This window comes from Trichomycterus rosablanca, chromosome 1 (genome assembly GCF_030014385.1).
Source record: "Trichomycterus rosablanca isolate fTriRos1 chromosome 1, fTriRos1.hap1, whole genome shotgun sequence".
NCBI classification, from domain to species: Eukaryota; Metazoa; Chordata; class Actinopteri; order Siluriformes; family Trichomycteridae; genus Trichomycterus; species Trichomycterus rosablanca.
In genome coordinates this window covers 60,945,236-60,961,822 of record NC_085988.1, presented here as the reverse complement: position 1 = coordinate 60,961,822, position 16,587 = coordinate 60,945,236, and the positions used below count along the sequence as shown (strand labels likewise).

The following is a 16,587-nucleotide window of genomic DNA, read 5'->3' as shown; positions in this document are numbered from 1 at the left end:
GCCTGTTTAGTCTGTTCATGCCTTGTTTAGTCTGTTTAGTTCTTGTGTAGTTCTGTTCATTCCATGTTTCATCTGTTTAGTCCTTGTCTAGCCTGTTTAGTCATGTTTGCCAGTGTAGCTTTGTTAGCCTGTTTAGTTTAGTCCCTGTTTAGCCCCTGTCTGTTAGCCTAGTCCTTGTTTGTTAGCCTGTGTGTACTATCCTCCGTTTAGCCTTTGTTTAGTCCTGTTCAGTCTGTTCTGTCCTGTCTTTATTATTAATAAATATAGTTTTCTTTCACACATCTCCGCGTTTGTGTCCGCCCCTCCTGTCCGTCTAGCCCACAATCCGTTACACTATGCAGGGTGCATGCCTGGCTTGCAGCCAGTGTTTGTGGGTGGTGCATGACCCAGCACAATCCTGATTAGGATGGAAAAAGAGAATAATATAAGTTTGCAAATCATGAATGTAATTTTGAAGTGCTGTGTACAGAGGAATTATCGACTGGGATGCCCTGACCATGTCCAAAAGCATACCTGTCTTTACTAAACAGTATGTATAACTAGTACACCATAATGTAATGTAATACTTATTGTTCACACATGTGCATAAACAACAACAAGAGTATACTACATGAATATCTCAGTGCCCGGATGTGCAGGGATCAAGAAAGCAAACCGTGGACAGGAGGCTCCTCTGCTCGCGGATGACAGCACAGCACCCCAGGAAGCCAGTGACCATGACCATTCCTCCGGCCAAGAGCAGGATGTAGGTTGACACAGCAAACGTGCTGGAGGCCAGCAGGCTTAGGTACTCGCCCTTATCGATCAGAGTCCAGATTCCCACTCCCATGACAACGCCTCCGCCCATCTAAGACAGAAAAACAGGATAAAAGGAATAAATTAGACAACGAAAAGTTGTAATCTTTCAGAATCAATTCATTACATTATTTCTTATGTTCACTATCTGTTTCATCCAGTTAGGGTGTTAGGGTGGCTCTGGAGCCACACAGAAACACTACGTGCAGGGTGTGAACACAACCTGGACAGGGTGCCAATCTACGCTGGACAAACAGTGACCAGAGGTAAGGTTCGAACCCTATGCAGCCCACACTTCCCTCTATCCAGCCGTTCAGTAAAAATTTTTAATATTGGCATAAATAGGCGCCCAGGTGGCACAGCTGGATATTCTGCTATTGCACCAGCGCCGAGATTCTGAACTCTTTGGTTCGAAACTCTGCATTGCCACCAGTCGGCTGGGCGCCATTTAGCGCGCATAATTGGCACTGCCTGCAGCAGACACGTTTCTGCTAGGGCAGGACGACCGGACTATGTGGGTGGGGTGTTCAAATGCCAGGTAAGGACCCTGATTAGCAGATAGAGAGACACCAGTGCAGTATGCATGGGTGATAAAGGGCTGCGCCAAGTCGGAGGAGGCGTGAGCAGCAATATACCCACCCCGACTGCAATCAGGGATCCCCCAGCAGCGGAAGACAAATTGACTATGCTAAATTGGGAGAAAATGGGGAAAAAATTTCATGAATTATTTTAATTCACACAATTAAAATGTAGTTCATTTTTTTACTATTTCACACATTTTGGACATAAAAACAAGAAGAAATCAGAACGAGTACTCAAGGTGGGACAGTGCTCTATTATGCTTACCCTCCACCACTGACATTTGGGTGCAAATCTCACTCAGTCGGGTGCAATATCAGCCAGCTAAGCACCTACACAGACACTATTGGCTATGTCTGAAGGGGGAATAGCCAAAGCCCTGCAATGGACTGGGACCCTGTCCAGGGTATTGCTGCCTTGCACATTTTGTTTCTCAGTGAAACCAGAACTGCCGCGACCCCAACCAGGATGAAGTGGTTGATGAAAATGAATTAAAAATGCAAAGGAAAAAAACGTCAGTTTGTGACAGTTTCAAAGATGCTACACAGCTTTACAACAAGCAGTGTAAATGTACACACCCCATTTCTAGAAAAGTTATATTTTTTTAACCTTTATTCAACTGACAAAAGTACAAAGAAAAGATTTTGTGTGCAAATGTTTTTTACTGACCAACTAAATTATATGGTGTAAATATAAACATAAGTGGAACTTGTTTCCTGCCATGCACTTTTTTTGATGAGGCAAAATGAGAGTGAAAAAAGCTTGGAGAAGGGAAAGATTGGTCATGGCTCACCACACTTTGTGCCAAAAATTGTGAGACAATTATCAGTTTAAAATAAGCATTTCTCACTGCAAGACTGCAAACAATTTAGATATTTCACCATCTACCATACATTATACTGTAAAAATATTCAGGGAATCCATAGAAATCTATTTGCTAATGTAAAGCAGACTAGAAGGTCTCAAAAAGCAGCACATAATGTCGTGTTCTAAAGAGATTCAAATGCAGAATCAGAGTTATCAAAGTTATTAAAATCTACCAGACTGGAAAGAGTTACAAAGCCATTGCTTAGGATCTGGGACTTTAGCGAACCACAGCAAGATCCATTATCCACTAATGGAGAGAATTTGGAGCGGTGGTAATTCTTCCCAAATGTTGATAGTCTATCAAAATTTCACCAGGTTTACTCATTTTCACTCATCAATACTGTAAAAATATTTGGGAAATTCAGAGAAATCTAAGTCTGTGTATCCCAAGGCCTAAAACAACTGTTAAATGTGTGTTAACGGTCATGCTGCCATGAAAAATCTCAGCAGAGCCACCAATCTGGTCATCATCTACTCAAACACAATTGGCCAGGGTTGGACAGGATATATTCTTGCTGCCGCTATGATTTGTAATCTGTGGGACTGGTCCGGATTCAAATCTCCAGCAGTGCTATTGGCCAGTTGGGGGTGCTCGAGGCCCTGTGATGGATTGGCATCCTGTTCGGAGTGTGTTACTGCATTCGCCCACTGATTCCAGGAAAGCCAGACCCATCACAACCCTGACCAGAATAAAAAGAAAAATAAAGTAAAACATAAAAATGAAATGAAAAAACTAACTGAAGCACTAATTGTGAGCCAGGCAATCTCGTCAACCATCAGTGCCTGACCTCACAAATGTTCCATTGACTAAATAGCTACAAACACATACAATTTTGCAGAAAGCTTGACAGGGGGCAACTTCATACCAATAGAATAGGTATCCAACAAGCTCATGGTCAGGTGTCCACATACCTTTGGTTGTGTATTGTATAGTTTAGTTAATGCTCATTTCCACTTGTGTTTTTGACTTCCAGAACTTATCCCCATATCTTCCCCAAACTGGAGGAAATCTCTGTAAACACACCCCCATTCAATCTTTTCATTCTCTTTTCTCCTGGGCCCAAACAAAAGCCCAGCCTGTATAAGACACACCCTTTAAACTCTTCTGAACAGTAAGCGAGCTCACATACCACACGCTACAGGGCTCACACTCACTTCAGAACAAGACTGCTCTTTTAAACTCACTGTTCCCACCAAAACAACCCCGGCTTCTTTTTCTTCAATCTCAGTTTGTGAAGGAAGTCACTACAAAGAATAAAGCCACAGTAACAGAGTGGGTGAGCTTCCAAGAACAAATCAAATATTTTACCGACTTCACTCCAAAACCTTTTTTTTTTTTTTTTCTCACTAAACAGGCCAAAAAAGTATGTGAACCCTTATACAACACATATAGATCACCAAATAACTTTTAATATTAGACAAAGATAACCCAAATAAACACAAAAATTTCTTTTATTAAAGGAAAATGCTGTTCAGCCCTATCTGGTGCTATGTGTAAAAATTGTCCCCTGAGCTACTAAATCAACCACTTAACCAAATGCAATTGACAATTGGTTCAATTTTACTAACCACAAACAGGCACGATTACTGCCAGACTTGTTTAATCTAAACATCACTTAAATGGAAACTGTCTGGTAATGTGAAGAAGGCTAGAAAATCTCAAAAAGCAGCACATAAGGCCACATTCTAAAGAGATTCAAATACAGATATGAAACTGGAAACAGCCCCGGCTTCTTTTCTTCAATCTCAGTTTTTGAAAGGAGTCACTTAAAAGAATAAAGACACAGTAACATAAAGTGGGTGAGCTACCAAGCTACCAAGAACTACATATACACATACATATATATACTGATCAGCCATAATATTAAAACCACCTCCTTGTTTCTAAACTCACTGTCCATTTTATCAGCTTCACTTACCATATAGAAGCACTTTGAAGTTGTACAATTACTGACTGTAGCCCCCTTTCTTGGTGTTCTTCAATGTTCTAAAGAGAACTACATATATATATATATATATATACAGTGGGGGAAATAAGTATTTGATCCCCTGCTGAGTTTGTAAAATTACCCCCTTACAAAGACTTGAACAGTCTATCATTTTTATGGAAGGTTTATTTTAACAGAGAGAGACAGAATATCAACAAAAAATCCAGAAAAAAAACATTAAATAAAAGTTATAAATTAATTTGTATTTAATTAAGGGAAATAAGTATTTGATCCCCTACCAACCAGCAAGAATTCTGACCCCCACAGACCGGTTATGTGCCCATGAGGCACACAAATTTGTCCTGTCCCTGTATAAAAGACACCTGTCACAGAATCAGTTTCTTCTGTTCAAATCTCTCGACCACCATGGGCAAGACCAAAGAGATATCAAAGGATGTCAGGGACAAGATTGTAGACCTGCACAAGGCTGGAATGGGCTACAAGACCATCAGCAAGACGCTTGGTGAGAAAGAGACCACTGTTGGCGCGATAATTCGAAAATTGAAGAAATACAAGATCACAGTAAATCACCCTCGCTCTGGAGCTCCATGCAAGATCTCACCTCGTGGGGTAAGAATGATTCTGAGAAAGGTGAGGTCAGCCCAGAATTACACGGGAGGAGCTTGTCAATGATCTCAAGGGAGCTGGGAGCAGAGAAATGCTGGATATGACCCCAAGAACACCATCCCCACCGGGCATTTCTCTGCCTCCAAACACGGCGAGTGGAGTTGATGCCAAAGAGCTCAATTTTGGTCTCATCTGACCATATCACATTCTCCCAAGCTTTCTCTGAATCATTCAGGTGTTCATTGGCAAACTTCAGACGGGCCTGTACATGAGCCTTCTTGAGCAAAGGGACTTTGCGGGCACTGCAGGATCTCAATCCATTACGGCGAAGTGTGTTACTAATGGTTTTCTTGGTGACTGTGCTCCCAGCTCCCTTGAGATCATTGACAAGCTCCTCCCGTGTAATTCTGGGCTGACCTCACCTTTCTCAGAATCATTCTTACCCCACCAGGTGAGATCTTGCATATAATCTATAGAATATACTGTATATATATTCTATAGAGATTCAAATACAGATGTGAACCTGGGAAGAATTATAAAGCTATTGCTAATGCTCTGGGGCTTTAGTGAACCTCAGTGAGAGACATTATCCACAAATGGAGAGAACCTGAAACAACGGTGATTCTTTCTAAAAGTTCACAGCCTACCGAGAACTCATCGATGACTCATTCAGAAATCACAAAAGAACCCGGACAAAAATCTACATAGCTGCAGGTCTCACTTGTCTCAGTTAAGGTCAATGAACACTATTCTACAATAAGACAGACACTGTGCAGAAATGATAGCCTTGGAGAATTGTGAGGCATAAAAAAACCCAAAGTGTCCTCTTGCATTTGGCAAAAAACATGTATCTGACCCCCAAGATTTTGGGGATATTATTCTTTGGACTGATGAGTCAACGGTGGAACTTTTTGTTAGACATGGGTACTGTTACATCTGCCATAAAGCTAATACAGTAGACCCTTGAGTTACAAACGGTTTACCATACGAACATTTTGGGTTACGAACAATCTTTTTCAACTTAACGTATGGAAAAATTTCGGATTACAAACCGAAATTCGTGAAACATGTGACGTCACGAACAAGTTGACTCTGACCGTCTCTCTCTCTCTCTCTCTCTCTTATATATATATATATATATATATATATATATATATATATATATATACAGTGTATCACAAAAGTAAGTACACCCCTCACATTTCTGCAGATATTTAAGTATATCTTTTCATGGGACAACACTGACAAAATGACACTTTGACACAATGAAAAGTAGTCTGTGTGCAGCTTATATAACAGTGTAAATTTATTCTTCCCTCAAAATAACTCAATATACAGCCATTAATGTCTAAACCACCGGCAACAAAAGTGAGTACACCCCTTAGTGAAAGTTCCTGAAGTGTCAATATTTTGTGTGGCCACCATTATTTCCCAGAACTGCCTTAACTCTCCTGGGCATGGAGTTTACCAGAGCTTCACAGGTTGCCACTGGAATGCTTTTCCACTCCTCCATGACGACATCACGGAGCTGGCGGATATTCGAGACTTTGCGCTCCTCCACCTTCCGCTTGAGGATGCCCCAAAGATGTTCTATTGGGTTTAGGTCTGGAGACATGCTTGGCCAGTCCATCACCTTTACCCTCAGCCTCTTCAATAAAGCAGTGGTCGTCTTAGAGGTGTGTTTGGGGTCATTATCATGCTGGAACACTGCCCTGCGACCCAGTTTCCGGAGGGAGGGGATCATGCTCTGCTTCAGTATTTCACAGTACATATTGGAGTTCATGTGTCCCTCAATGAAATGTAACTCCCCAACACCTGCTGCACTCATGCAGCCCCAGACCATGGCATTCCCACCACCATGCTTGACTGTAGGCATGACACACTTATCTTTGTACTCCTCACCTGATTGCCGCCACACATGCTTGAGACCATCTGAACCAAACAAATTAATCTTGGTCTCATCAGACCATAGGACATGGTTCCAGTAATCCATGTCCTTTGTTGACATGTCTTCAGCAAATTGTTTGCGGGCTTTCTTGTGTAGAGACTTCAGAAGAGGCTTCCTTCTGGGGTGACGGCCATGCAGACCAATTTGATGTAGTGTGCGGCGTATGGTCTGAGCACTGACAGGCTGACCCCCAACCTTTTCAATCTCTGCAGCAATGCTGACAGCACTCCTGCGCCTATCTTTCAAAGACAGCAGTTGGATGTGACGCTGAGCATGTGCACTCAGCTTCTTTGGACGACCAACGCGAGGTCTGTTCTGAGTGGACCCTGCTCTTTTAAAACGCTGGATGATCTTGGCCACTGTGCTGCAGCTCAGTTTCAGGGTGTTGGCAATCTTCTTGTAGCCTTGGCCATCTTCATGTAGCGCAACAATTCGTCTTTTAAGATCCTCAGAGAGTTCTTTGCCATGAGGTGCCATGTTGGAACTTTCAGTGACCAGTATGAGAGAGTGTGAGAGCTGTACTACTAAATTGAACACACCTGCTCCCTATGCACACCTGAGACCTAGTAACACTAACGAGTCACATGACATTTTGGAGGGAAAATGACAAGCAGTGCTCAATTTGGACATTTAGGGGTGTAGTCTCTTAGGGGTGTACTCACTTTTGTTGCTGGTGGTTTAGACATTAATGGCTGTATATTGAGTTATTTTAAGGGAATAATAAATTTACACTGTTATATAAGCTGCACACAGACTACTTTTCATTGTGTCAAAGTGTCATTTTGTCAGTGTTGTCCCATGAAAAGATATACTTAAATATCTGCAGAAATGTGAGGGGTGTACTCACTTTTGTGATACACTGTATATATATATATACAGTGAGCGGAGAGTGGATGGTGTTTTTTCGGTATTTTTTTTATATTTTGTAGAATTCTATATTAAAATGGCCTCAAAGAAAGTGCAGAGAAAGCATAGTGGTGAGAAAATGAACAAATCTATTATTATTTCTTGTTGTATAATTACTCCTGCCAGTACATGTCAATGTGTATCAGACAGAGGGGACAGTGAATGCGAGAGAAGAAGGAATTCGGCTCAGTAAAGTATTCTTTTTTTCGTGCAATTACACCTACAAAATACAACACTATTGAAATGAAGGAAATAATAGAGAAATATGAGAGTTATTGTTGTTTTTGGTAGATACATTTTATAAAAAAGAAGGAAATTTATTATGGTGTATGGTACAGCACACGTACTTTACTGAAATGTGATGTGATGTTTTTTATGTACAGTACAGTACTGCTGTGTATTGTTTATTATTGTTTATTACAGGAATGTCTACTCTATAATTTAAGATTTAGGGGAAAATATACTTGTATTTATAATAAAAAAGACCATTTAAGACATTAGAGAGGTTAGGTAAGGGGGTGGTTTGGGAGGTCTGGCACGGATTAATTCTATTTACATTATTTCTTATGGGAACAATAGGTTTAACTAACGAACATTTTGACTTAGGAACAGCCCTTTGGAACCAATTCAATTCGTAAGACAAGGGTCTACTGTACTGCACCAGTATTTCACCATAAGAACAGAAAACCTAGAGTCAAACATGGTGGTGCTAGTGTTATGGTCAGGGGATGCTTTGCTTTTGCAGGGCCTGGATGACTTGTCATAATTGATGGAGCCATGAATTCTGCTCTCTATCAGAAAATCCAGAAGAAAACCATCCACACATCAGTTTGTGACCTAAAGCTTAAGCACAGTTGGGTTCTGCAGCAGGACAACAATCCAAAGCACACAAGTCCACTTCTGAAATTCTGAAGGATTTGGAGTGCTCAAGTAAAAGTTCTGACTCAGCACTGAGGTGCTGTGAAAAGGCCTTAAATGGGCGGCTCATCCTCAAAAAACCCTCCAATGTAGCCAAATTAAAACAATTAAGAACAAAAACATAAAGAGGAGTGTGTCAAAATTCTGCCACAGCAATGTAAAAGGCTCATCCCAAGTTATTGCAAATGTTAGATTTCAGCTGTTACTGCCAAGGGTGGCACAAGTACTAGTTACATTTGGGGGCAATTACTTGATGAATACAGGTTTTATAAGACCCTCCACTAGATGCTGGAACATGTACAAAACTCACAGTCTTTAAATCATTGCATACTCTATATGTGCCAACAATTTCCTTTTCAGTTTCAGCATGACTGTACCTCTGCGATCTGCTAAGAGCATTGGCCTTAACTGCACTATTAATTGGTAGACTTACCTAACAAATGCTCTTTGTAATGAATGGGCACAAATTCCCAGACACACTTTAGAATGGTATGAAATGAAGAGAGAAGGCAGTAACTGTAAATGTACACTATATTGCTAAAAGTATTCACTCACCCATCCAAATCATTGAATTCAGGTGTTCCAATCACTTTCATTCAGGTGTATAAAACCAAGCACCTAGGCATGCAGACTGCTTCTACAACATGTGAAAGAATGGGTCGCTCTCAGGAGTTCAGTGAATTCCAGCGTGGTACCGTGATAGGATGTCACCTGTGCAACAAGTCCAGTCGTGAAATTTCCTCTATACTAAATATTCCACAGTCAACTGTCAGCTGTATTATAACAAAGTAGAAGTGATTGGGAACGACAGCAACTCAACCACGAAGTGGTAGGCCATGTAAAATGACAGAGCTGGGTCAGCGGCTGCTGAGGTGCATAGTGCGCAGAGGTCGTCAACTTTCTGCAGAGTCAATCGCTACAGACTTTCAACCTCTATGTGGCCTTCAGATTAGCTCAAGAACAGTGTGTAGAGAGCTTCATGGAATGGGTTTCCATGGCCGAGCAGCTGCATCCAAGCCTTCCATCACCAAGAGCAATGCAAAGCGTCGGATGCAGTGGTGTAAAGCACGCCGCCACTGGACTCTAGAGCAGTGGAGACGTCTTCTCTGGAGTGACGAATCACACTTCTCCGTCCTTCAATCTGATGGACGAGTCTGGGTTTGGTGGTTGCCAAAGTTTGGTGGAGGGGGGATTATGGTGTGGGGTTGCTTTTCAGGAGTTGGTCTCGGGCCCCTTAGTTTCAGTGAAAGGAATGCTTCAGCATACCAAGAGATTTTGGACAATTTCATGCTCTTAACTTTGTGGAAACAGTTTGGGGATGGCCTCTTCATGTTCCAACATGACTGCGCACCAGTGCACAAAGCAAGGTCCATAAAGACATGGGATGAATTAGAGTGGAGACTGTGAGCCAGGCCTAAAGCTTGTGGAAAGCCTTACCAGAAGAGTTGAAGCTGTTATTGTCAGCTCATCATCTGAAACTTAATCCCAGCAAGACAGAGATGTTGCTCATTCCCGGAGATCAGTCTCCAACCCAGGACCTAGTCATTTCTCTTGATGACTCCCAGATCAGACCATCTGATAAGGTAAGAAGCCTTGGTGTTGTCTTGGATAACCAACTGACCTTCTCTCCTTATATAGCCCACATGACAAGATCGTGCCGTTCCTCCTGTACAACATCAGGAAGATTCGACCATTTCTCTCCAGGGAAGCTACTCAGATTCTGGTCCAGTCACTTGTAATCTCACGGTTGGACTACTGCAACTCCCTCCTGGCAGGAGCTCCCATGTCCACTATTAAACCCTTGCAGCTCATTCAAAACGCAGCTGCCCGTCTGGTTTTTAACCAGCCCAAACACTGCCACATCACCCCACTGCTGCGTTCTCTTCACTGGCTTCCTGTAGCTGCACACATTCAGTTTAAAACACTGATGCTCACCTACAAAGCCAAAAATAAACCAGCCCCAAGCTACCTTCAAGGCCTAATCAAACCCCGCTCTGTACCACGCAACCTCCGAGCCACTAGTCTCGCTCGACTTGAGCCTCCACCCAGGACTAAAGGAAGACAAGCATCAAGGCTCTTCTCTCTTCTAGCACCCAAGTGGTGGAATGAACTTCCTCGGTCTGTCCGAACATCTGAGTCTCTTGCTGTCTTTAAAAAACGATTAAAAACCCAACAGGTTTCAGCAGATTTGTGTTCTTTGACTGTTGTTTACTAAAACTTGAGAAATGAAATGTTTACTATGGAAGCACTTCTGTAAGTCGCTCTGGATAAGAGCGTCTGCTAAATGCAGAAAATGTAAATGTAAATGTAAATGTTATAGCTGCAAAGGGTGGGCCGACATCATATTAAACCCTATGGATTAAGAATAGGATGTTACTCAAGTTCATATGCGTGTGAAGGCAGACGAGCAAATATTTTTGGCAATATAGTGTATCTGTACATAAGGATGGGGTACTGCCATGTGAATTCCCATGGTTAGAAATAGGATGTTTAATGAGTTAATGGTCAGGAGTCCACATACTTTTGAGCATAAAGCTTACATAGTATCATGCAGCCACTAATCAAGCAAGTCCCAGTTTGTGAGCTGCTGCACTGCTGGATCATAGACGACTTGTACTGGGAAGTTAGGAAAGGTAAATGTAATAAGAAACTGGGAGATTGACAGATGAGTCTGCCTCCACACTGCTACTGACAGTGACTCACTTTTACACATAAACACACACTATCACACACTTCTGTTCACCCTGACAATTCTCAGCTGACTCTTGCTCTAGCTTCAAGCCTTGTAAAGCAATAAAGTTCGAGTTCTGACTCAGTTATCTTATTAACCGCTTCCGTTTTAACCTACAGGCACTATTTTGAGATTCACCTACACTGATCTGATTTGATTATTTTTGATAAGGTCTCATAGATCAAACCAGTACTCAGCCTGGCGCTAGGGTGGCACAGCGGTCTAAGAAGCAGCACTGTGGTGTGTTCAAAATGGGAATCTTGAATCTAAGCGGAGCCACCGGCCTGGCTGTCTACATTATTAATTTTTGAGAGAGGAAAGATCGGACAGGGTCTCGTCCTGCTGCCACCGCAATATGCAATTCCCGGGACTGGTCCAGGCACCTGTTTTTTTTTTTGTTTTTTTTTAATTATCTATTTTTCCCACTTTTTTCCCCCAACTTTTATCCCCATTCTAATCATGTCCAATTACCCTGATTGTGTCCTCTATACTGATTCGACCCTTTTGCCGCTGACTGAGGACGCCACTCAACTGACTTGCGCCCCCTCCGGCACACAATCAGTACAGCCTGCATTTTTCACTTGCACGAGCCGAGTTCATACACCAAGAGACACTGCGCACGGAGGGTCACACCCCCCTCAATGTTATTCCTCAGCCCTGTGCAGGCACCGTCAGTCAACCAGCAGGGGCCGCAGTTGTACCAGTCATGAGGACCTATGATCCGACTCTACCTCTAAGCCCCTGAACAACAGCCAAACGTTGTTCATACTGCCGCCCAACCCAGTCGGAAAGGTAGAGCTGAGTTTCGATACGATGCATCTAGAAACCCAACTCTGGTGCGCTAGCGTACTTTACCGCTGCGCCACCTGAGCGGCACCCCAGGCACCTGTTTAAATGGAGGGGGGGCTGAGTTACATGGAGCTTGGCATGGCTCTCCATACATGACACGGCTCCATGTGGACCAACAATGGCAGGTAATAAGAAGTGGCCACAGACTGGACACATATCAGAGGGGGCATGTGGTGATCCAGCTCTCCTTGTTCAGATCAGAGGTTGTGTAAACGGCAGCAGATTAACAATCCTAAGCAGGAAGAATTACACTCACTCACTCAGTGGGGGGGGGGGGGGGGCTTTGGGGGGAGCTATCCCAGCTTTTAAATAGGCGCAAGGAACACAGTAACACCCTGGACGGGGCACCAGTCCATCGCAGGGCAGACACACACACACACACACACACACACATTCACCTCTAGGGCAATTCAGTGTCTCCAATTAACCTGACTGCATGTTTTTGAACTGTGGGAGGAAACCGGAGCTCCCGGAGGAAACCCAAGGACACAGGGAGAACATGCAAACTCCGCACAGAAAGGACACGGACCACCCCGCCTGGAGATCGAACCCAGGACCTTCTCGCTGTGAGGCGACAGTGTGACCCACTGAGCCACCGTGCCATCCGGAAGAATTATACTGTTCATTTATTCCTCCTGCCAAAACGATGCAGCCTAAACTCTAGACACTTGCACCATACTCACCCAGAAGAGGAAGTTAAAGACGAAGAGAAGGTACTTAAGACAGACCGTCACCCAGTCGTCCTGCTCATCCTTATACGTGCTTCCCATCTCTGTTGCTCAAGCTAAAAAACAAACATAAAAACAGGGCTGTTAAAGTATCAAGGTTTTTTCTCATATTTTTAGGGGTCAACACATGAAAAAGTTTGGTCTGTATATCTGTCTTGGCAGTTTTGCCTTCCTGATGCAACCCTTCTTATTTTATCCAGGCTTGGGAACGACACCGAGAGAACACTGATGGCTAGGCTGTTGTCCCAATTAAATTACAGCACAGCAGTGTGGATTGTGGATGTAATACTGTCCGAAATCTGGCAACTTTGAGTATATGTTAAGCATGAATGCTCTTGATTGAATCTGCTGTTTAAATAATATGCTTCATCAACATATATTTAATTATATTAAATTAGAAATACCTGAAAATGATAAAAAGACATGTAGGGAGTAGAACGTGCAGACTATTTAATACTGTGTATGATTGGTCTGAGTGAACAAACTGTCTAAAAAAAATTGAATAATAAACTGTTTTAAAGCATGTACAATAAATTAACACAATAACTAAACATGAAATATTTTGGTATAATACATAATATACAGAACAAAATGAAAACTTCAGCTGGCAAGCTAGAGGACTTGGTCTCAATATGCACACAAAATTTTGCGTGCCCAAAACAGAAGTCTAGCTATTAGTTGAAATTGAATTTGACACACTATTTTGTAACAGGGTGCGCCTCGTTCTCTCTCTTGTGAGACCGCCATTGCATATATTGAACACGCCTCGTTCCCTCCCACACACCTGCAAGAGAATAATAGAACTCCCTTGAGAGGCCTGTAGGACAGGGGGCAGTTTACAGAAACCAAAAGAGTGCTGACTTCCCAGGTCAGCAGAAAACCAAACCAGACCGAGCAAGCTGGCATTACAACTTCAGAAAAAATGTGGGTGGCAAAAGTGTGGCAACGAGTTGGCGAATAAGAGAAGCCGAGATATATAAAAAATTCTCCACGTTAAATGAATTAATGTTCACAAGATGTATTTAACTGTCAAACAAGACAGACTGACAGATCACATAATATGCCTCCATGCCCGATCTGCCACCCAACCTAGGCAGTGCAGAGGGACACAACTCCTAATGTGGGTAAGCTGCTAAACCCCATTCCACAGCCACCCTGTTACCCTATTTAGTATATAGGATGGTATTTGGGACACAGCAGCTTTTTTCTGCTCCAAGTGCAACCTAATATAGTTTCATGTTAAATTTAGAGATGTACCGATCGGGGTTTTTGGCACCGATTCCGGCCGATAGCCGATTCCGATCGCGCGCACGCTTGTGTGCCTTTAGAAGAGACGCTTTGTTCACAGTATCGCTATAAGTGATTCATTGATTCACGAGTCGATTCATTTTTCGCGAAGCGTAAGTTTCTCTTCTCAGTTATCTCTCCGTGTTTATTTAAAACCACGACATTTAATTAATAACAGTAAACACCAGCTACTACAGAACATTCTGTGTGACTCTCTTACATTAAAAAGCTTAATTAAAAAGCTTAATTAAACTGCTATTACCACAGATCTGTAACCGACCGTCAGACTCGTTCCGTCTAAGGAGCTAAAAGTTCAGCAGATGATCCTGAACTAACGTATTTGGTAATGAATAAACTTTTGCCTCTGATTGGCTCTGTAACGTTTTCTGTTCTCATCTACATCACAAGTAAGAACCGCTTACGATTTACCAAAGTGAACCAGGAGTTTATATAACGTGCTGATAGAATCGACTCAGATGTGACCGGGTTGAATTATCTTTTTAAAGTAAATATTACAATCAGCAAAATTACATCGTATGTATGATGCACAACGTTAATGATGTTATTTTAGGTCATGAAGAGCTTTCACGATGGTTTCTGTACGATGGTTGATGAATGGTGATGTGATGGTTGGCGCCTCGTAGCTCAAAGTCTGGATCAATCCACTGAGCTGTTAACTTAACATGATCTTTATATATCACACGATCGGATCGGCTACTTTTAGGAAATATCGGCCGATCGCCGATAGCATATTTTGATTAAAAATCGGCCGATACCGATTCATAGCCGATCGATCGTCCCTTCTCTAGTTAAATTGTTTGCTTGTGAGGCTCCATATCAATTTTATTATCAGTTTTATAGTCCTGTTCTCAGTGTATTTTAGCCTCGCCAAATCAAACAGAAAAGTAAAGCTGAATAAATTGAAACCACAAACTAACTCCCGGAATCTACAATCTTCACCAATGCCTGCTGTAAGCCTTATTGCCAGGCAACTTGTACTAATTAAATAGAAAGATACAGTTTTACCTACATTCTGTCAGTGAAGTAAAAATTGTTTGCATTATGCCATTTAAAAGAAGTACTACTACTTGACAAAAGGTTATGTGGTTAAACTATCTGACAACCTGCCCTAATGTATAGAAAATAGGGGTAATATTTCAATGTCTTGAGCTGTGATCCATTTAGCTTTTTAAAATATTCATACTTGCTAAACAAATAGTGCAGTATAGATTTGAAGTATCAACTGGTGCAGGTTGTATTTTGTCAATGTATAATATTGTATGTAGTAAATATACACCAATCAGGCATAACATTATGAGCACCTTCATAATATTGTGTTAATCCCCCTTTTGCTGCCAAAATAGCCCTGACCCGTCGAGGCATGGACTCCACTAGACCCCTAAAGGTGTGCTGTGGTATCTGGCACCAAGATGTCAGCAGCAGATCCTTTAACTCATGTAAGTTATGAGGTGGGGCCTCCATTGATCGGACTTGTTTGTACAGCACATCCCACAGATGCACGATTGGATTGGGATCTGGAGACCTGGAGAATTTGGAGGCCAAGTCAACACCTCAAACTCGTTCTTGTGCTATTCAAACCATTCCTGAAGCATTTTTGCTTTGTGGCAGGGCGCATTATCCTGCTGAAAGACCCCACAGCCATCAGGGAATACCGTTTCCATGAAAGGGTGTACATGGTCTGCAACAATGCTTAGGTAGGTGGTACGTGTCAAAGGAACATCCACACAGATGGCAGGACCCAGGGTTTCCCAGCACAACATTACCCAAATCATCACACTGCACACTGGCTTGCCTTCTTCCCACAGTGCATCCTGGTGCCATGTGTTCCCCAGGTAAGCAACACACCCAACCATTCACGTGATGCAAAAGAAAACATGATTCATCAGACCAGGCCACCTTCTTCCATTGCTCCTTCCCACTAACAGGTGTCAAGATGAAGAGAAAATCAATGTTATTCACTTCACCTGTCAGTGGTCATAATGTTATGCCGTCGGTGTATTATTACTGTTTGTAGTGTACTGAAGACCAAGATTGGGTTGTTTATGACATCATTTCATTGAGCATTAACAGTGGAACATTTGAGAAGTGTAAGCACCACCCTCATAAAAAATAACTGTTTTCAGCAAAACCGCATGTGCCACAATTATTGGCACCACCACATTTAACACAAGGAATTTAAGACCATTCCTTCAAGCAGAATTTTCAGAAGCTCAATTTTTATTTCATCTGACCATAAAACATGGTTTCAGTCGAAGTCTCAGTAGTGCTTAGCTAACTCCATGAACTTACGGATGAGACAGATGACAGAAAAGGCCTTTTCCTGGCATGCTTTCCAAATCATCTGTTGGCATGATAGTTGGCGCCCGGTGGTAGTCTAAAGACTTAGTGACCCAAAGATGTAAT

The 16,587-nt window shown here is 42.3% G+C and overlaps 1 protein-coding gene across 3 annotated transcripts in view; it reads right to left on the bottom strand.

Annotated features, from left to right (window-relative positions):
* Positions 1–16,587, bottom strand: part of tspan11 (tetraspanin 11) — an 88,326-nt gene that overhangs the window by 61,078 nt on the left and 10,661 nt on the right. For all 3 annotated transcript variants that reach the window (XM_062994715.1, XM_062994712.1, XM_062994713.1), the window contains exons 2-3: positions 12,832–12,932; positions 656–847 (exon numbers count right to left, since the gene is read on the bottom strand). In XM_062994715.1, the coding sequence (XP_062850785.1) occupies positions 656–847; positions 12,832–12,918 (279 nt within the window). In that variant the 5' untranslated portion in view covers positions 12,919–12,932. The remainder of the gene's footprint in view (positions 1–655; positions 848–12,831; positions 12,933–16,587) is intronic.